Source organism: Asterias rubens, chromosome 5 (genome assembly GCF_902459465.1).
Source record: "Asterias rubens chromosome 5, eAstRub1.3, whole genome shotgun sequence".
Lineage (NCBI taxonomy): Eukaryota > Metazoa > Echinodermata > Asteroidea > Forcipulatida > Asteriidae > Asterias > Asterias rubens.
Window position 1 is genome coordinate 6,394,168 of NC_047066.1, and position 22,354 is coordinate 6,416,521.

General features: G+C 39.6%; 1 protein-coding gene across 1 annotated transcript in view; it reads right to left on the reverse strand.

Annotated features, from left to right (window-relative positions):
• LOC117290441 (EH domain-containing protein 1-like) overlaps positions 1–19,396 on the reverse strand; it is a gene marked incomplete at its 5' end in the record, with an annotated part of 61,388 nt that extends 41,992 nt beyond the window's left edge. Inside the window, 2 exons of the mRNA XM_033771853.1 lie at positions 2,013–2,124; positions 19,318–19,396. Coding sequence (XP_033627744.1) covers positions 2,013–2,124; positions 19,318–19,396 — 191 coding nt within the window. The remainder of the gene's footprint in view (positions 1–2,012; positions 2,125–19,317) is intronic.
• Between the last annotated feature and the right edge of the window lie 2,958 nt (positions 19,397–22,354).

The window sequence follows — 22,354 nt, forward strand, 5'->3', positions numbered from 1 at the left end:
CAACTCAGCTTTAGCTCCACAAAGGTCAAAGTTCAAGCCTGAGGTCAAAGGCTAGAATTTGATTACAGTTCACTGAAGGTATAGTATGGTAACTTCTTCAGGCTAAATTACTAACACACCCATCACGCCCATGTTCGTCGACCAGGTAAATCAAGTACTTCTGTTCTCCCACTGGATTGACTTTTTGTTGTTTAAGTTATAAACAAGGGAGACATTTTTAATGATTTGGAGTTGAACAAAGAAAAATTAACTACAGCAGGATTTGAACCAACAACCAACAACCTCCAGATTAATGTGTCAGTACTCAACCAACTGAGCTATCTAACCATCTACATGTATTAGGTTCTTTCTATTTTGTCAATATATTTGTACTTGGGGGGCAGTCAGAAGTCATACTAAGGTTTCTGCAGTGCAGCCAGGGATCACATTCAAGTTTTCGGTACAACCTGGCAAGCGGCAGCTAGGGGATCACCTTAAGGAAAACCCTATTCCTCAACACTCTAAATAACACTGTGTGTAAGTCCACATAGCGTTTCAAGTCCCTACATGACATGGACCTTTTTTTTCCCCCTCAGGTCCACATATCATATGTAGCATTAAAACAAACACACATTCTATTTTTGTGCATTTAGGCCTGTGGATACATCTTTTGTTCTTTGTCCTTGTAGTTAAAAACCTCCCTTAGACTTTGTACACAAAATTCCTTGTGGAGCGCCCAGGTCTTTAGAATTCCCCTATGGAGACCCTTTGTATTTCCCTTTTCTGTTTTGTTCTCAGTCTCCATACGTTAGTGAATATGAAACCACATACCTAAATATAAAAGAGCTAAGTCCACTAATTAGGCAATGTAAGTCCTTGACAGGTCATACAGGGATTGACAACAAGTATTAAAACTGCACCTCTATCCAAGGACGTGATTATCAATGATTAATTATGGCCAATGAGTGCAATGTACTGAACACCTACGAAAGAGGAACTTTGAACGAAGGGACAAGTAACTACTAAAATAAACAACAGTTGCGCTTCTATTGGAATTTTATTGTGATGCCATGACAGAATTTTCACTGACTTCGACAACTGACTGAGACAACTTCGATTCGATTTACCTGGGATTCAGCATCAAGAGTGTTCAAGAGGGGCTCCACGGTCACATACAGTTATCTGATGCATTCATATTCCAATAGGTAGAGACCTTAACATGAAAGTGGAGGGGGGGGGGTTACAAGTCTCTAAACCTCAAGTTAAACCAGTGTAAAAGGTGTTCACAGTTCACAGACAACTTCTAATTCGATTCGATACAACGCGGATTCAGCATAACAAGTGTTCAAGAGGGGCTCCACGGTCCGTATAGTTATCTGATGCATTCATATTCCAATAGATAGAGACCTTAACATGAAAGTGGAGGGAAGGTACAAGTCTCTAAAACTCACGTTAAACCGGTGTAACATGTCATTATATCTGATACCCTTCCAGTGCGAATTATGTCAACAACCAGGCATTATATTTGGTCCTTGGGCCTGGCCCTTGGAAAAAAAAGTAGGAAAATATCATTGACTACAAGTGCTGACCGTTAAACTTGAGCGTACGTATGTACGTACGTACGCACATTTGGTGTAGGTTTTGATAAGCTTAAGATAGGACAGGATTGGCACTGCTTGTAGCTACCAAGCAATCTTGGTGGTCAAGTGGTAAGACATCTGCCTTAAAATGGCAACGGTTGTCGGTTCGAATCCCATTTTAGGAATATGCCTGTGCATTTTTTTTTTCAATTTAAAATCAAGTACTGAGCAAAAATTTAATTGAAATTTACCAAGTCAGTTTCCCTTTTTTGTTTATTCCTTGAAATTTAAAGACAAACTTGAAATTAGGGCCTGCAGGTGTTGAACAAATTTATTGATTTGGCCCTGGACTGTGCCTCAAGACTATAGCTCTAAAAATGTGCTACTTCCTCTAATCATAACAATTATACAATAATAACATAACCCATTAGGTTAAATGCGGCCAAAGCTTACCAGTTTATGAAAGAGCTTTTCCCTGCAGAATGGTTCCCGATCAAAAGGATGTTGATTTTTTTGCGAGGGGCCAAGAGATTCAGACCGAGCTTGCCGGCGATGGTGATCAGACCTGTTGAGAAATTAAGAAAGAAAAAATGCTTTATTAGAAACAACATCTACCTTGATGTAAATATGCATCGGGGATAAAGAATATTAATTTTGGTTTTACCCATATACACCGATGTGTGTGAGCATGGTTATATTCAGTGCTTTCCCAAGCTCTGTGAAAAAAAACACAGGCATGTTACTCGCTTGGGATTCGAACCTACGACCTTTGCAATTCTAGAGCAGTGTCTTATCAACTAGACCCAGGCCTGATACTTCACGGAGGCACTGAAGGAGATCGCCTCCGTGTCCCCTGGTCATTGCCTTGGTGCCCTTGAAATGCTCCAGTAGAAATTGTCAATTTCATCATAGGGTGTGCCCTTTACCAAGAAGAAAATGCCTTGATGCCCTTGCCCTTTTAAAAATGAAGCATACAGCCCTGCTAGACCACCAAGCTTTGCCAAAAGCAAAAAGGCCTAGCTAGGCTTTGGTAAGGGGCACTTCTAACAGAAATTGTTTAAATATCAAGATCTTGAAGGACTAGGTTTTTTTTTGGCTACTGGCCCTTGCTGGACTAAATTGGATTTAGAGCCCGCCGCTAAATTTGGCCCGAGATGATCCGAGCTGCAAATCCATTGAACACACAACAATAAAGGTTGTATTAATTCTATTACATACAGGTCACACACAAAAAACACTCCTCATTAACACATGCTCACTCCTCTCATCAACACTTGTTCCAGGAGGGCACATTGTGGTCCATCCCAGTATCATTGTACACCACCAATCTTCTCAATTCGGAACAGGTGTTGGGGGGGGGGGGGGGGCATTCGGTTTCAGGGTCATGACCTCAACACTCAGGTCAACTTCCCCAGGCCCTTGGACAAAAACGAAAATCCACATAGGGGCCCTCTCTTTCATGTTGTTGTTTTGCTCTGTGCTGAAGTTCAGTCCTTGACCATTGGTTTGGGGTTGAAAGGAATCATGCTGGTCAGAGTTGGCTGGAATCTACAACTCTGTGGTCAGTCCTTGTGATGAGATTAGTGGCAGGGCAAGGTTGATTGAGATGGAGCAATAAAAGTCAGTTTAATAGATCCTTGTGGTGATTGGTGGTGAAGGTCTGCCACTCTGGAATGCCAACCTCTTCGGAGGAGCTGATTGGTTGGATGGGAGTACAGAAGAGAAATGGGCGTGGCTTACTGGGGTTGGGGTGATGTGATTGGTTGAAGGTGTTGTCAGTCTAAGAGTGTTAAGGAATTCCATAAGCCTTGATGATGATTGGTTAGAATGTCAAGAAGGCAAAACTTTATAAGGTTAATAGGTGTCGACTGAGTACATGTACATGTAGGAAAGTACAAGTCTCCATGTGAGATGCGTTATTCAGAGGGCAGGGAAGGTGTCCTTTATGTCCTATTTTGTTGAGAAAAGGGAAGACATTAAAGACATCACTATTGGTAATTACTCAAAATAATTATTAGCATAAAACCTTACTTGGTGACGAGTAATGGGGAGAGGTTGATGGAATCAAACATTGTTTAGAAACGGCTCCCTCTGAAGTGACATTGTTTTCGAGAAAGAAGTAATTTTCCACAAATTTGATTTCAAGATCTAGATCTAGAATTTGAAGGTCTCGAAATTAACCATTTTAAACGCACACAACTTCGTGTGACAAGGGTGTTTTTTCTTTGGGGGGACAAAGTGAGGACACTGCATACAAAATCTGTCTATGGGGTGGCGTCCTCAAATGCATTAGGAATGTGTAGCAGGTTTGAGGGCTAGAGCACTCTGTGCCAATTTCATCCCATTACAAATGTTTACATATGTAGCATACCTTTACCAGTGCAACATCAGTTCAATTTGAAATGACCAAGGACCAGCCAAAGATGCCATTCCACTGGTTGGTTGGCTGGCTAGTTCAGTGTTAAATAAGCATCCCTATTTTACATGAAATATGTACCTGTGAACAAACTAATGAACTAGTAAAATTGGTAACTGGTCCTGCTTGCCAATTACTAAATAAATAGAAGGGCAAACCCTGATATTGATAAAGTTGCAAATATGTTGCTTGCATTGGCAGAAAAATGCTGTCAGGATATTTGTCTTGGTCCATATAACTGAACATGTTTAGAATAATAATACTTTGTCCTTACATAGCACACATACCAGAGTAGCTGGATCAAGGTTGCTTTATAATATTACCACTGCTCATCAGACAAACTTCCAAACCAATCAAAGATTCTCTAAACCCCTTTAAAGGGTTTTGATACCTTTTTTGTAGATCAAGTGTTTGGCCAAGACATGACTCCCTACTCACTGTGAATGAAGATGTATGTATTTTTTTATATAATTTAGTTGTAGAAGTTTCAGCCTCAAGGGGAAAGAAAAAGTGAAAATACGTGGCACATACTAAAATAATTTGCAAGACTTTGTTTTACTAATTTCTCAATAAATACAGCACCTCAGAAAGTAATAGTTTAAGGGAAGCTTTCTACCATCATCATTATCTTCAAACCATGTAATTTTTATGGAAATCTGTGGAAATTGTGTTTTGTGTCATATAAAAAGTACTCAAACCCTTGCACAGGAGTACCTGTGCAAAAGAATGTGATCCGATTTGTGCATTGTTGCCTCTTCGCGGCGCTATATGATTTTTGGTAGTCAGTAATTTGTGTGATTTTTTTGATCATGTTATACTTTTGAAATATATCAAATGACAAGGATCTATATATCAGTTATATAAAACAAATATTGAGTGGCTTTAATTCGTGGAATTGAAGGAATATTATCACTCGGTAAAATTTGGACCATTCCATATCACTCAACTTCGCCTCCTGAAATGGAACAGTCCAAATTTTACATTGCGATAATATTCCTCCCATTCCACTCTGAGCCACTCAATATTTGTATACTATCAACCTCTCCCCATTACTCGTGACCAAGTGAGGTTCCATACTGATAATTATTTTGAGTAATTACCAATAGTGTCCAATGCCTTTAAGGGCTACCTATGTATTTACATTAAATTTTAACAAACTATGAAATCTCTGTTTAATACGCTGCAAAACTATGGGATTTGAATTGCCTCTAGCTACCAGGCAATAATGGTGGTCTAGTTGATGAGACACTGCTTTTGAATTGCAAATGTCGTAGGTTCGACTCCCTCCAAAGTAAAATGCCTGTGGATTTTTTTTTTCACAGAACTCGGGGAAAGTACCGGTGTATGGGTAAAACCAAAATTAATATGCATTATTAGTTCTAATAATATCTGGAACTAGTATAGGGATGCTCTGATTATTTTGTATTGTTCTACGAAAGAGACAGGCAAGCATCCGAGTAAACACAGGCGCCATTCAATGTTCCGTAATGCCAGATTATATTTTTCAATTACATACACATAGTTGGGCACTGCGTGTACAACTCATACAAACTATGTGAAAGCATGTCGAGAGTATATTGTTCGTAATGCAATATAATTTCTGGCAAACTAACTGTGACTGATTCGTCCGTATCTGTTAGAATCAATGCAGCTGGGCCCATTACTGCATGACCATTATTGAAACCATCAGGATCAGTATCAGAGCATCTGAGCTTGCAAATCACAAACCACAAACCCTGTTCCTTCTTGTATCTTTCTCTAATTATTTATTCTATTGTTTCTTTTATGCGCTTTATAGAGGCTTTTGCATTAGGGGCTTTACAAATGTGCATATAATATGTAAGGGACTGCAATTAGTCCATGGTTGCTGGTATTTCAGAAGCCTTTTTTTGAGATATGGCGGACACAATGCTACAACACTACTGCGGCTTATGGCGCGTATGTATGCGCGGACAATCTAGGTATTATGTTCTATATCTATGAGTTGCCCCCGTTTGGGGCGCGCGCGTAAAACATTGTATGTCCGCCATCACTCAAAAAGGCTTATCGAGCTGCTTTAGCAGATATATTGCTTGAAAGGGATACCAGTCACAAATGACACATATATGACATGGTAGTCTGGCTGGTATCCTTGTTCTGGTCAGCATAATTTTGATCTTTTGTTCTGAACTAGCTCTATGACATCTGGGTCCCGGTGCCAAAGCAAGAGACTTATTCTGACTACTGTACATGTAATATAACGTTTCGTGTTGCAAATAATCCAACATTTACTACTACAAGTTATCACACAAGCGCGAGTGGAATACGGAAAAAATTTGCGTTTCTGCGTCCCTATCCAATGAGGCCGAAGGCCGAGTTGGATAGGGGACGCAGACACGCAATATTTTCCGTATTTCCACGAGCAAACGCGTGATAACGTATTTATCTTCAAGCAAACTTGGCGCGTGACCATAGAACACACAATAGAACACGAGCAAACGCGTGATAACGTATTTATCTTCAAGCAAACTTGGCGCGTGACCATAGAACACACAAGATGCAGGTAGTGATATTAGCCGTGCAATATAGGTTTTTATCACCACTCCATTCTGCGAATCTGATTGGAGGATTAGCGCGTACTTGAAGATAAAATATTTTATAGCATTTCCAATTATTTTATATTAACACAAGTTTATAATCTGAAACCTCTTAGTCTCTTCCGCTGCTGTGCAAGGATAACTCGTCGCTAAAAGCGCCCTCACATTGCCAAAAATACAGTCAGTAAAAAACAACGGTGTGCAAACTTGAGATTTATGCAAACAAATTAAGAAAGGGCCAGAGGACAAAATCTTACTAGATGGGATGTGGTCCTTTATTTTCATCAATGGGCAGAAGGTTCAACAGTTTTACAATTGGAAATGTTCAAACTAGGAGACCTTTTAAATACAGAGCTTGTAATAACTTTGTTGTACAATATATAGAATACATCTATTACCACTTCACCAAATGTCATCATATTTAAATGAATTTTAGTGTCCCTACTGTACTGTAAACAATGAAGAGCTGTTGTCCAATTTGAAATCAAAATCATCCATATTTGTAAACTTTGACATTTACTACTATTTGCATTTTATATATATTCTTAAAAACCCATTTGTTTGATTTATGTTGTTCTGTTTACAAAGCTTTGAATCCTATGGCAAAAGGCGCTTTTATAAATTGATGTCACTCACTATTATACTGTATGGTAACTTTAATTTTTCCATATGCCACTTGACACTTCGGCCAGACCAGCTTTTTTTCTTTTTTTACTGACCGGCCTTGCTCTGTCTGGCTATTTCATTAGTCACCTACAGGCTGAAAGACACAAGGCCGCCTGACCAACTGGCAAAGACCTCATCAGCATAATGCCCAAGGTCTGTCAACGGACCCTCTGGCTGGACATTCATCAGCATTCAGCACACAAGGCCAGAGAGCCAATAGGCTCTGAGAAGCAGCAACCAGGCTTCAAAAAAAGAAAAGAAAAAAAAGAACAACCAATAGGCTCTCAGCCAACCAATTAACCACCAAGGACGGGGCCCGCCAATCCCAACAGGGCGCTGTCGGGGATCCAACCAATAGGCTTGCAGCTTCTTAAACACCTGATGGTCAGCCGGCCAATCGGGAGAGGCGTTTCATATTTGATAGGCTTGGATTGGTGGTATTAATGACAATAGTCATACCTCCCCTGAGAGGATCAGTTGTTAGAATTGACCATGGTCAGAATGGACCACATCAATTTTCAAAGAGGGATGATGGTTCAGAATTTCAATCCCAATCTTGCTACATTATTCAAATGAATTCTATAACTTTTTAATCTTGGTACATTATTCAAAGAAAGTTTTTAAAAACTTGTACTGCTTTGTTTCTGGACAGGGGGTGAAAAAGAGAAACATTGATGTTTTAAAAGAGGTGTTGGAAGAGGAAGGGGGAAAATTTATTTTATAATAAAAAAATGACCTCCAAAGAATTTCAACGGTTATCAAATATTCATAATCAGCAGATTTAACGAAGCATTAGACTGATATGGATTTCACATGATAAACTTCTAAGGTAGATCTTTATATTGACATATACAAGCGCACATGTAGAGCAAGTTTGGATTGGCCTTGTGTAATCTTTTATTTAAATCATGACTGCGCTGTATGTTTCTCACTTGAATGCATGATCTAGATGATCCAATAGTCCAAAGCTAGCCAATGTGTGTTAAGTGAGTAACAAAGCAAACTGTTTGCGCATAAATTTATTTGTTTCTTATTTAGTGCATTTGATAATTAACTAATTATTAACATTGAACAAAACCTACTCGACTGTTAAACTACCTGTTAATTGTGACATAACTTGCGAGTTGACTAGAGATAGGTTTCAAGATCCAGTCACCATCTAGCTAGTTAAAGCTAACAGCTTTCCAAATCTAGATCGGCTATGGTTAAGAAAGGATCCTTGTACATTTTTTTTTTTTTTTTGGGGGGGGGGGGGGGGCTATTCAACTGAATCAAGGACAGATACGAGAAAAGGTAGAAAGTTTTCCACTCTTCCAGAAGCAGCAGCCATTGTACACAAAACACTCTCAATTAGTAATCCCTTAAAAGGAAAATTAAGAGAAAGATTATGCTCTGTGATAGGAGATAACAAGAGTTTGAAGTGTGCTGAACTATTTACAACTCAAGGAAGAAGAAAAAGAATGACCATCCCAGTGGTCTTTTAAAATTGAATGCTTCACTTTTGTGTTGAAGAAAAGCTTCATTTTTTATACAATTATTGTCAAAGACCAGTCTTCTCACTTGCTGTATCTCAACATATGCATAAAATAACATCACTGTGAAAGTTTGAACTCAATCTGGTCATCGAAGTTGCGAGGTAATAATAAAAGTAAAAACACCCTTGTCACACGAAGTTGTGTGCTTTTGACTGCTTGATTTCGAGACCTCAAATTCTAAATCTGAGGTCTCAAAATCAAATTCGTGAAAAATTACTTCTTTCTCAAAAACTACATTACTTCAGAGGGAGCCATTTGTCACAATGTTTTTTTACCATTAACCTCTCCCCATTAATCGTTACCAAGAAAGGTTTTATGCTAATAATTATTTTGAGTAAATACCAAAAGTGTTCATTCCCCCCCCCCCCCAAAAAAAAAAACAACTTGCATTTTTATACAAATGCAATGTGGTCACCAGGTCTTAAAGTAACCCACGACATCCACGGACCCATCGCACTAACCGAATTGCAGTGGTGTAAGTGGTGCCCTGTGCTTTTCCTGTGGTGACCTCTTTACGATGCCAACACAAATTTACATTTTCCTAATAGAAGTTCCCCTGACAAGAGGGAAACTACCATGTCCCTACAAGAGTGAAGTTCAAGACCTGGGTCACCACTAAAACAACAACTCCTAGTCCATATAATGGAAGAACAAAGAGAAGTCCTCAATTTACAGGGCCGCCGTCTGGGGGGTTGAGGTTCCAAAACAAAAGCCTCAGCTGTCTCAGAGAAAAAACTCAACCCTGGATGAGCAGTGCCTAATAGTCTCCTATCGCCCGAGACAGTGAACTGATGAGAAGACAAGATTCTAAAGAAAAAACCTGAAACCCAAGAAGTGGCGCGAGATAAAGACCATTGATTACAATTAAAGTCTAATCAGACAAGATGAGGATTCATTCCAGATCCCCGGGTGTCCTGATGTACCATACCTTTATGCAAATGACCCAAGCACACCTGACACGTAAACCCCTGCCGTCGCTGATAATGACCAATGTCTTACAGGCAATGCCATTAGTTACCTTCCATTTACTTTTTCGCCTGTTCCTCTTCTCTATTTCTTTCCTCTTTTTTTTCCCCGCGTGAACAAGGCGAGATAAATGTGAATCTCAGCTGCCCTCGAAAAACTTGACAGTTTAAACGAAACTAACGAGCGAGTAAAAACAAAATGGACTTAAAGCACAACAAGCATTCTCGTCCCTGGCAGAGTGGGAAATTACGCTAATAAAGCACAACAAGCATTCTCGTCCCTGGCAGAGTGGGAAATTACGCTAATGTACTGTGTAAATTACACTGAAATGTTTCATCTTTTAAAGATGTAGTGTCAATTTTCAAGTAGACTTCTTTCTTTCCTCTTCTGCAAAGAACCTTTTTGTAATTTTTTGTTTAAAGCATCTCTAATAAATGGCATTTAAGGCCCTGCTAAGTATATATGTACAGCAAATTATTTTGTGATTTTGGGGAGCACAAATGTTTTGCTGCCATTAGGATTTTTTTTGTTTCCCTCTCCCTTAAAATTTGTTTCTGTGAGAGATTGCCTAACATCACATGGCCAGCCAGCCACTTCAAGGTGAGGGTGCACTGAACTGATTTGGGCTATCGACCATTATCAATTGCAACCATGGGCACTTTGCCACTTACTCCTGGGGCTGAAAACAGGGTTAACCCCTTCACAGCCTGCAAGGATGCAAGTATGAGTATCATCCACTAGGAGCCTGGCTGGTAGAGCAGTATACACTACCTTCCCAACTTCTTCAAAGCAATTATGGTTGAGTGCCATGCTCAAGGGCACAAGTGTCATGATCGGGTGTCGAACCCACACTCTGTTGCTGCCAGCACCAGAGCTTGGTCCTAGTTCCCAAAGAACAAAATCTTCACAGCAATACGTTGTCTTATAACATGCTTGGAATTTCGTTCTCCAGAAAAAAAAGTTCATTTAGTTGCACAGTTTTGAAAACCACTGATGAAACGGTTATCTCACTGGTTTTATTTTTATTTTTTATTTTATTTGTTATGCAATAACATGTTATTAACCCTTTGGTGCACAAGGTGGTCAATAGCGACCACAAAAAACACATCAAATTGGACTTTTATAAACGGTCATAACTTCAAACCTACAACCCCCATATAAACCGCTCTCATTCAATTGTTTAGATCGATTGTTGAGCTTTCGTTTGGTCTGATGTTCAACAAGGGGTGCTATTGAATTTTTTTTAAGTTTAAAAAAAAAAAAACCTGATTTAACATTTTTTTAAAAATCTGTACCCTAAAGGGTTAATATAGGGAGCCGTTTCTCACAATGTTTTATACTATCAATAATCAGTTCTCCATCGCTTGTTACCAAGAAAGTTTTTATGCTAACAATTATTTTGAGTTATAATCAAAAGTGTCAAGTGCCTTTAATATAGCAATTAACAATCAGTGTGTCGTTGATGAATAAAAACTAACTGAGTTTGTCAAATACAAGAGTTACTCAGAAGGTGTACCCATGATTGTGGCTGCGCACTTAGACAAAGAATGAAGCTCTCCCTCTCTCTTTTTAAAGGCAGTGGACACTATTGGTAATTACTCAAAATAATTATTAGCATAAAACCTTTCTTGGTGACGAGTAATGGGCAGAGATTGATAGAATAAAACATTATGAGAAACGACTTCCTCTGAAGTAGTGTAGTTTTTGAGAAAGAGGTAATTTTCAACAAATTTAATTTCGAGACCTCAGATTTAGAATTTGAGGTCTTGAAATCAAGCATACAATTTCGTGTGACAAGGGTGTTTTATCTTTCATTGTTATCTCACAACTTCGATAACCGATTGAGCTCAAATTCTCACAGGTTTGTTATTTTATGCGTTTGTTGAGATACACCAACTGTGAAGACTAGTCTTTGACAATTGCCAATAGCGTCCAGTGTCTTTAACTCTCTCTTTCTCTAGGACGAGCAAATTACTTTGACTGAATAAATTTCTGGACTATCATCATCACGACTCCCCTGAGCACAAGGAGGAGGGCAAAAGAGAAAGAAGGAAGAATATTTCCAGACAGTTCAAGGTTTGTGACTCCTCTCTAACTGTCCATTAGCCTAGTGGTCATCTGGGCAGATGGGGACCTGTCTAATACTGACTGAAACCCGAGGGTCACTCTTAATCACTGTTCAGAGTTGATCAACTCACCTCCTCTGGACTGGTGGGAGGTGATGGGGGGACACGACACCGAGAGTAAGCGATGAAATCGCTGTTTAGTACTCAAGGTAATATCAAATATTCATATTCCCTTAAGATGGATATGATATTCTTCAGCAATCTCAATTGTCTTTTTTTGCTCCCCCCCCCCCCAACGTAGTGTTAAATTATTCAGAGTTTTGTCTGGGGCGAGATGGGGGTGGTGGTCGGCTAAGAACATTTCACACAGGTGTTCCCCTGTAAGGTAATTCGGTATTCACTCGAATACAAACGAGTTTAAAAAGTTGATGTGCTGTTCTAGATATCAAAAGGGTTCAGTGAAAAATTAAGGGGGGGGTGGGGGAGTGGTGGGGGGGGGGGGTTGTACGTTATCAATTATAAAAAATATTTAAGCAATTATAGATTGGTCTGAAATTGGAGTTCAGCTAAAAGCATTGCACACTGGTGTTCCCCTGTACAATCGGTTTTCACTCTAATAGAAAACATGCTCAAAATGTCAATGTTCTATAAGAGGGTTCAGTGAATTTTTTTTTGAGTGGTTGGGGATGGAGGGGGGGGGGATCGTACGTGGTAATTATAAAAAATATTAAAGCCACTATAAATCTGTCTTTAATTGGTGTTCAGCTAAAAGCATTGCGTACTGATACTCCCTAGTAAGTTACTACAGTGTTTACTGAAAACAAAAATTACAACAGGTTTGGCAGTAATTTATTTTCCATTTATCACTTTGTCCATACTTAAAGGCAGTGGACACTAGTAATTGTCAAAGACTAGCCTTCAAAATTGCTGTTTCTCAAAATATGCATAAAATAACTAACCTGTGAAAATTTGAGCTCAATCAGTGATCAAAGTTGCGAGATAATAATGAAAGAAGAAAACACCCTTGTCACACGAAGTTGTGTGCGTTCAGATGGTTGATTTCGCGGCCTCAAGTTCTAAATCTGAGGTCTCGAAATCAAATTCGTGGAAAATTACTACTTTCTAGAAAACTACTATACTTCAGAGGGAGCCGTTTCTCAGTGTTTTTATACTATCAACCTCTCCCAATTACTTGTTACCAAGCAAGGTTTTATGCCAATAATTATTTTTAGTAATTACCAATAGTGTCCACTGCCTTTAAAGACCTTTACAAAAAAATCTGTTGCGCCTAAGATATGTTGGCACCTCATTGTAAGACCATGGAAGTATTTAAAACTGATATGGCATGATATTTGGTCCTTGGTGTAAAATAGTTATATTTCACTGAGTACAGGGGCTGACGTACAGCTACACATATAGTGTAGGATTTAATGTACATTTCTGGCTATTTAATCCCCCCAAAAGTCACTTCTTCTTTTTTTTCAAAAGCAAAAGAAATCACAAATCAGACTAAAGTAGGAAGAATATCGTCCCTGAAAACTATACACCCCCCCCCTCCGCCCCAAATGAAGGCTCTCCTGAACTAATCTATGTGCAGAGTAGTTTTATGAAATCGTACCATGAAATTGATCACTCAGATTTTCTTGGTTTCTCTTTTATTTATTTCCCTGTACATGTATCTCCTATCATACGTGTAGACTTTTGCTTCCCGTCACTTTTTGCAATATCATAGATATGTGTGGATAATTGCACACTTTGTAATGTAATAAAATACGCTGGCACAAATTGCTTTCTTCTTGAATGTACTTTCCAGCAGAAAACTTTTCCATGTGACGTCTGGTCGCATACGATCATTTCCAGGGATCACCTACGCCTCGTTAAGATGAACTACACTTACAGTCAAGCACTTCTCAAGAGGCAAGTTCACTTGTGGCGGGGAACAGTCTGTTCAATTGTGCGATAGCGTACTAAGTGCGCGTATTTGGTGTAGGGGGTCAGGTGGCCGCACCTGTTTTTTGTTCTCACTGTTTGTTCTCACCCTTAATCAGGCATGATACTTGGTCCTTTAGAACCCTTTCCAAATTTTTCTGATTTTTCAAGGGCAAAAAACAAATCGGGAATCAGACTAAAGTCGGAAGAATACCATGCCTTAAAAAAAAAAAATCCCCTGAATTCTGCCAGTTAACTTGACGTGGCATTTTATACCAGAAATTTAAATGGATATGTGACGTTACAACTCAAAGATGAGTGGACAACTATTTAGGTTGGTGTTCACAGTGGTCGGTGTAGTGGTATCTTTCCTCAACTTCCGCCTCTGGGACCCCACTTCAAATTCCGCTGGCAGCACCAGCATCAGGATAGGGTCTTCAGTCTCTCCCTCTGCCCAATTGCACAAAGGTTATCCATGGAATAATTCTCTTAGGTTTTGTCTCCTACAGCTAAGGCCAAGTAAAAAAAAAAAAACATGTTTCGCGTCCCCGCCCGCTTCCTTTTTACAGGCCGCCTCCTTTTTTATTTAATTTTTTATTTAATTTTTTTATGCACATTACTTTTTTTATATTTTTAAATAGGGTTATTTTAAATGATCTCAGCAAAAAACAATCTGAATGCCTTGTATGAATGCCTCGACTAAATTGTTTCATTTATGTTTTGTGTATTTCAGCAGTAGAAAAAACAATGGATATTTGACATTTTAACAAAGAATGGCGGCCATCTTTAAATAAAAAATAAACAATACAAAGCCCCTCTTCCTCCTTTTTTTTACTCGGCCTAAAACTGAACCTTCCTTCCTTATCTGCTCTCTCACTTTTCTGAGAGTCCTTGGCTTCACAACTAGATTAATCAAAAGGAAATGAACGATTAATACTCACGCACCTTGTGCGCTCTCTTTTTCCCAAGATGACCTGATCACCAAGCAATATCAGACAACAGCATGTGGCATGTCATGGCCGAGCGGTTAAGAGCACCAGATTCAAACTCTGATGTTTCGGATCAGCAGAGTGTAGGTTCGAGTCCCAGTTATGACACCTGTGTCCTTAAGCAAGACACTTAACCATGGTGCTTCGGACATAAAGCCGTTGATTGATCCCGTGTGTTGTGTAATGCGGATATGTGTGCTACATGTACATGATATGTGTGCTACATGAAATGTACATGTTATAAGAAGCCACTACTATTATTATTTAAAACAAGTTAGCAATTCATAACTTAGCTGCCCAAAAATGCCATTGTACAAACACCAGGAAAGGACACACTAAGCTAAGTACCTGTATGCGTCTTAATGTGTGCACAGGTACATGTTCACCTATTTCCTGACACAAATCAGGAAATATTATAATGCATGGTGGAGTGTTTACGCAAGGAAGAGGGCAAAGGGAAGTTCAGGGAACTTTATTTTTTTTCTTTTTCTTTTTTTTTGGAAAAGGGAATTGAAATATCTCTCAACAGAAGCTTAAGTTCCTAGAGGAACAGATTTGGAAGGATGCTAATGGCATGCTGAGCCAATTTCCTGATGTTGCTTAACATGTATTAGTATGTGAATGGGTAGCGAATAAAAGCACTTCGCTGTGTGCCAACTACATGTATGCTTTACAAAAAAAGAAAGCTAAAAAAGTTGGATAAATCATGCACACAATTTCAGGTCTGTATGATTTGTTTTTAGAAGAGCAAGGGCACCAAGGCATTTTCTCCTTGGTAAAGGGCACCCTATGAGGAAAGTGAATTACTACAGGAGTATTTCAAGGGCACCAAGGCAATGAATAGGGGGCATGAAGGCAATAACCTTCGCTGCCTCAGTGAAGTATGAGGTCTGCAATGTAATGGCTTACGCAGTGATTATAATTAGGCCGGGTGACTGTGACATGATTTGGCAACTGTGCTTTTATTAAGTTTCCATGCCTAAGAAGCAACAGTCAGACCTAATTTCAGTTCTAATTCAAGAAACAAAAAAAACATTATACTGAACACCCCCCCCCCCCTGCAAAAAAAGGGGGAAAACAAGAAGGAAAGCTTTTCAAAGCCAATCAAAGTGACCTTGAGTGAAGAAACCAAAATGACCTTGTTAAATAATCATTAAATTAATCATTAAATTAATAATCATTAAATAATCCATGAGTTCTTAAAAGGGAAAAGAAAGGAAAACAATTAACAATTGCTAATGTGGGTCTCTTACGTATTAGTCACAAACTGAAGGGTTCTACAGCGATTCAAAATATTATAAAATCTCATGTCGTTTCTTTAATTTACAAACCATCTAATTACCAGAACAAAATGAGTCATTGGTGCATTACATCCAAGGCTGATTGTAGCCCCTCCGGCTAAACGAGGGTTTTAAATTGAAGCCCCTAGATGCAGCATGCCTTAAAGGCAGTGGACACTATTGGTATTTACTCAAAATAATTATTATCATAAAACCTTCCTTGATTACGAGTAATGAGGAGAGGTTGATAGTACAAAACATTGTGAGAAAGCACACAACTTCATGTGTCAAGGTATTTTTTTCTTTCATTATTATCTCCCAACTTTGATGGCCAATTAAACTCAAATTTTCACATTGTATGCATATGTTGAGATACACCAAGTGAGAAGACTGGTCTTTGACAATTACCAATAGTGTCCAGGGTCTTTAAGCCCGGGCGCAATTTCATAGAGCTGCTAAAAGCAGAAAATACTGCTGAAAAAAAAAAACCTCCATAGCAGTCACAAATTGTACACAAATTGGTTAGCATAATGTTGTCGTGCTTAGCTACTTTTTTTACGTAAGTGGCTCTATTAAATTTGGCCCTAATTACAACACCAAAAAATGTATCCTTTCCCTTCAAACACCAATTCCTGAATAAATCCCTAAAAAAAAATGTCTCACCATATCCAAGTCACGCCATAACTCCTGGGTTCTTTCAGGCCTGGAATTTTTGTTTAAACATAATGAAAGGGAAAGGCTATTTTCATTTTGCAAAGGGCACATCCTTTGGAATATCTTTCAGTCAATGGGAAACTCTTGGAGGGGCACCAAGGCCAAGACAATCGGAAACCATGGCCTGCGAGAAATAGACCGATCCATTAGGCTCCGCCCACAACGCACGTGTGAGCAAGAACACGTGAGCCTCTCCAATGCCTTTCTGCACAATCTGCCGCGCACGCCAAGCTTACGCACACGCAAGGCTTATGCGCACGCCTGTCGGGCCTTATTTGTCAAACCTTCGTTGCGTTGTGATTGGTCAATACGCAATGGGGCGGAGCTTATTGGATCGGTCTATTCCAGGCCAGTTCCAGAAACCAAAGCCTGCTACAATGTCAACCACTCAGTGGCTATTTCCTATCACCTGTATGTAACCCCCACCCTTATTTCTCCCTAAACCACAACAACAACCCTAAGGGGTACTTGAAGATGCAACCTGGCACACTGACAAAACCACTTCCTTGCCCTCAAACTGAATGCCAAAAGGTCATGTCCTACTTAAGCCCAATAACTATTTGCCGCATGATAGTCCTGCCTGTACTGTCACACCAACTTAAAGTACTTCCCTCCCCACTCCTCCCCTCAAACAAAAAGGTGGAAAAGGTCACAGCATACAGGGCCCAAATTCATAAAGCTGTTAAGCAGAAAATACTGCTTGGCAAATTTATTTGCTAAGCAAAAAATTTAGTCAGGGCTGGTAACTTGTTTCTGCTAAGTAATACAATTCTGTGCTTAGCAAGTTTTTGTGCTGACAGGCTTTATGAAATGGGGCCCAGTACGGTACCCTGAGGAAGCCTGGCACAATGGCACACACTCAACCTCCTTGCACCCTCTTCTCTCTATACATCATAGGGTGAAGAGTCATATCATAAGTGTAGTCCCAGGAAAGATGAAAATAGTACAAAGTCATATTATCAGGTGAGCAAATGCTACATGTGGGGCTTGATAAAGCCCAGTCACTGTTTAAAGTCCCAGGAAAGATGAAAATGGTACAGCGTCAGATTATCAGGGGAGCTGAACAAATACAAGGAGATGAAGCCCAGTCACTGTTATAATGATACTATGTCATGGGTATTCCCTCTTCTCATACTCTCGTACAATAAGTCCCAGGAAAGATGAAAATGTTACAAAGTACGCGCTAATCCAACAATCAGATTTGCAGAATGGAATGGTGATACACCTGTAAACCTAAATTGCACTGCCTAGATATCACTACCTGCATCTTGTGTGTTCTATGTCACGCGCCAAGTTTGCTTGAAGATAAATATGTTATCACACGTGGAAATACAAAAAAATATAGCGCGTCTGGGTCCCATATCCAACTCGGCCTTCAGCCTTGTGGGATATAGGACGCACAAGCGCCATATTTTTCCGTATTCCACTCGCACTTGTGTGATAACTTATAATATTATCAGGTGAGCTGAACAATACTAGTAGATGAAGCCCAGTCACTGTTATAAACATACTGTGGCTATTCCCTCTTCTTATACTCTCTTACAACCCCGAACCTCCTCCAACCCCACAACCCTTACTCCAAACACTGGTACAACCTCCTATAACAGTACTATACCTTATTTATGTTTGGGGATTATTCCCTCTTCTCTCTATACTCCCTTGCAATCTCGACCTCCTCCAGTCCCCTAACCACTACGCAAAGCCCCTAACCACTATTCCAAGCCCCTCCTCAACACTGCTCAAAGCCCCTATAACCACCACTCCAAACACTGCCCCAATCCCTAACCTCTACTATACCATAATAAATGCTTGGGGCTACCCGAAAATGAAACCTGTTCAAAGTGACATTATCGTATTCCCTCTACCACCATCTTGTCAACTCTAAGCCATAAAGGTCAATCTCTATCAAGACACTGGATGCAACAAGATGAGTTTTCCTGCAATTTCTACCGGCAAAGTCCCCCCTCCCCCTCCCAACATACACACAGCTGGAATTATATTCACATGACATTTTCTTCTACCCGTTCCCAACCCGACCCCAATTTAATAGAACTTCTTTAACCACAAAAAATAAAAAGTAGCTAAGCATAAAAATATCATGCTTACCAGAATAAGGTAACCAGCCAAACTACCATATAACAAAAAAAAAATCTGTGAATGGTATCCAGCGTGTTTCTGCTTGGCAGGAAATTCTTGAGCCCTGATGCTGTGGAGAAGAACCCTTTCTCAAAGGTCACCCTGGCAGCAATCCAGCAAATTTAGATCCCTCATCGACAAAGGAAAATAAATCCATGCACAATATCTTAATATAAACGAAGCCAACATACTCTCTCCAACATTCCTATGGAACTGCCTACGCAGAATTATATTGATAAAGAGCAACTCTTCCAATGGTTCAAGCATCCTCATAGATCAAAAATACGTTTACAACTCAAAATAATTCAAACCATGATTTGATCGATAATAACAATAACGATCTTATATAGCGCATTTCAAAACTGAAGAAGCTCTTAATGAACTTAAACAAATAACAACAGTCTGTACGTGTGTGACGAATCAGCAGTCGACTTGTCGTGAAACAAATCACATTCTAAGAAATACGGCCACTGTTTTGTACTCACCCTCTAACAACAAAATGGTTGATACCGCACGCACCACAAAGAAGCTTAAACCTGTGGAACTGCATTCCGAACTAAAGTATTTTCAAAGCTGAGGGTGATTTTGAGAAACATTGTGTTCTCCCCCAAAGCAGTGTATGAGGGAGAGAACTCTGAACTTGTGAGAAAATAAGAAAGAACTTAAAAAAGACATGTTGTGCTGTGAGACAGTTACACCGCGAATGTGTTTAAGTTGTGTGCGTCATGTCTGAGAAGTGGACTGCGCACAATGTCATTGTAGTTAGTCATTGGTGGAGTGACATTTGAAAGGAATAAAAACAAGTTTGCTAGTATTGCTTCTTTTTTTTCGTTTGAACTCTGCTTGACTTCAGACTACTTTAAGGTTGTGTGGATAAATCCTGTCTAAATCCCAAATGCTGTCTGAGAGAGGAAGTCAATTGTTGACACTTTAAAGGCAGTGGACACTATTGGTAATTACTCAAAGTAATAATTAGCATAAAACCTTTCTTGATTACGAGTAATGGAGAGAGGTTGATAGTATAAAACATTGTGAGAAACAGCTCCCTCTGAATTGACAAAGTTTTTTAGAAAGAAGTAATTTTCCACGAATTTGATTTTGAGACCGGGAACAAAAATGCAACAGGCACATCAGTCACTCAAGTGGGAGTCGAACCCACGACCTTTGCCATGCTATATCATCTTACCACTAGACCACCGTGCTAGCCCATTAGCTAGAGGCAGTTTCGAATCCTATAACTTTTTACCAAAACCCTCAAGATTAAACCATTAACAATGCTCCAGAAATCACAGTCGGGCATTTAAAACCAAGACAAAAAGTAGAAAGCATTCCCCAGACCTTTTTTCAATTCAGCGTCCTTTGTCCAAACTTCTAAAACTTGGGTCCAGAATGCCCACTTTTGGAAAATCCTGGGGAGAACCCAGGATGTGTGTTGCAGGCCTGGAATTTCATTTTTGAATAAGTTGAAAGAGCAAGGCCATTTTCATCTTGAAAAGGGCACTTCCATTGGAAAATCTTAAAGTCAATGGGGAACTTTTGAAGGGGCACCAAGGCCTAAGACCAGGGGCAACGGAGCACATTGCCTCCATGGCCTGCAAGTTGTTCCAGGACTGGTGTTGGAACCTTGGGGATTGGGAATGAGTTTACTCCTTAAAAAAATAATATGTATTTTTATCAACTTTCCTTTAAAGCTATCTACCAGTGTAGTAATTTGCAAATGAGAAAGGATGTTGCCCCAAGCGTTAAATCCACCACTTATTAGCATTATCTCTTAAAGCTAAATATACATTTACATGAGACAGAAGATGACTTAGGTTTGCAGGGTGTGTAATGACTTTTGCAGGAGGTTCGGCTGTCATGTATGTAAGATAAGGGGTGTGTTCCTGTTGTGCTAAAGTTAAACGTTTGGAAATTTATACCAGTGCAGGGGTAGTTTTATTTGGAGGGCGTATAACCCATGTCAAATTGAACAGACAATAAAAGTTGAGGAAAAAATCCCTTTATTGTAAAAAGCTGTGAGACTTCCAAGTACTTTAAAATACTTGCGAACATTTAGCATCTTACACTACATACAATGGTAGTTTTTTTAATCTAGCTTGGTGCACCCAATTATTTTACCATCACCCTGCTAAATGAACTCCCATCGCACAAACTACAAGATGCTAAGTGTTCAAAACAACTATTAAAATATTTAAAAATTATCCTCAAATTATTCTCCCTCCAAGTAAAATAAAATTTCCAAACTAAAACATTTAGAAATCTCACAGGTTTTTTTTACAGCACATGGATAAAATATCATCCATTGACTCCTCATCTACTTTAAAAAAACATACTCACTGTAAAAAATACCTGTCCACCTATAGGCTACTCATCCCCCCATCATGCTAATCCCTCATGTCCACATACTACCAGGAGTTGACTGCTAAATCTAAATGACAAGCCTGTCTAGACAGCGTGTGACGTAACACAGATTAGTATAAATGGTAAGCAAACATTAGTAAGTGTCTGGACCATTTGGCTGGTCCTCAGGTGAGCCATAGTATTGGCAGGCCTCAGTCACGTACACATTTTTTTGTTCAGGTTCATTGGACCATGATAAGTTCCCTGCAAGTACATTATGTGCCAGACATGTCGCGAACAAGCGGTTTCAAGAGCAATGGACTCAAGCTCTGGTGTTTCTGTTTCTGATTAGCAGAGTGTGGGTTCGAGTCCCAGTCGTGGCACTTGTGTCCATGAAAAATACCATAGAGATTAAAGAGGCATCCAGCCTGAAACCCCTGTGCTTCATTCCAACAATCAAACATTCCATGTCCGAGTGGCAAACAAATCCATTAACTTTTTTTTGCAGTCATGTCAGGGATGAGCAGTGGAGCACTGGACTCAAGCTCTGGTGTTTCTGATCTGTTTCTGATTACCAGAGTGTGGGTTCGAGTCCCAGTTGTGGCACCTGCATCCATGAGAAATACCATAGTGATTACAGAGGCATCCAGCCTAAAATCACGTGCTCCTTCGTTCCAACCATCGACCACTCAATGTCTGATGGCAAACGAATCCATCAATCCCAATCAAAAAAAATAATTGCTGACATGTCATGGACGAGCAGTGGAGCACTGGACTCAAGCTCTGATGTTTCTGCAGGGTGTGGGTTCGAGTCTCGGTTGTGGCACTTAATCCTTGAGCACTAACCATAGAGAGGCGATAAAACTAAAACCCTGCACCTAATTCAAACATAGCAATCGCCCACACAATGCTCCGGCAAAAAATATGTTCTGGTTGAAAAAGGACAGCCAATGAAAAAAATGTAAACTGATTCATTCCGATTTTATTGTGGTTGGAATTTGTTTTTAAACGACAGCTGGCATGGAAGTCTGTCTGGTCAGTAACCTCACTGGAAAGTGAAATAGTTTCCTGAATTCATCATGCCGTGTGGCGCTAAAAACATTTGCAATGTCATTTAACAGCACTGGACACTATTGGTAACTACTCAAAATAGTTGTTGAGTAGCAAGCAATTACTTGGTAA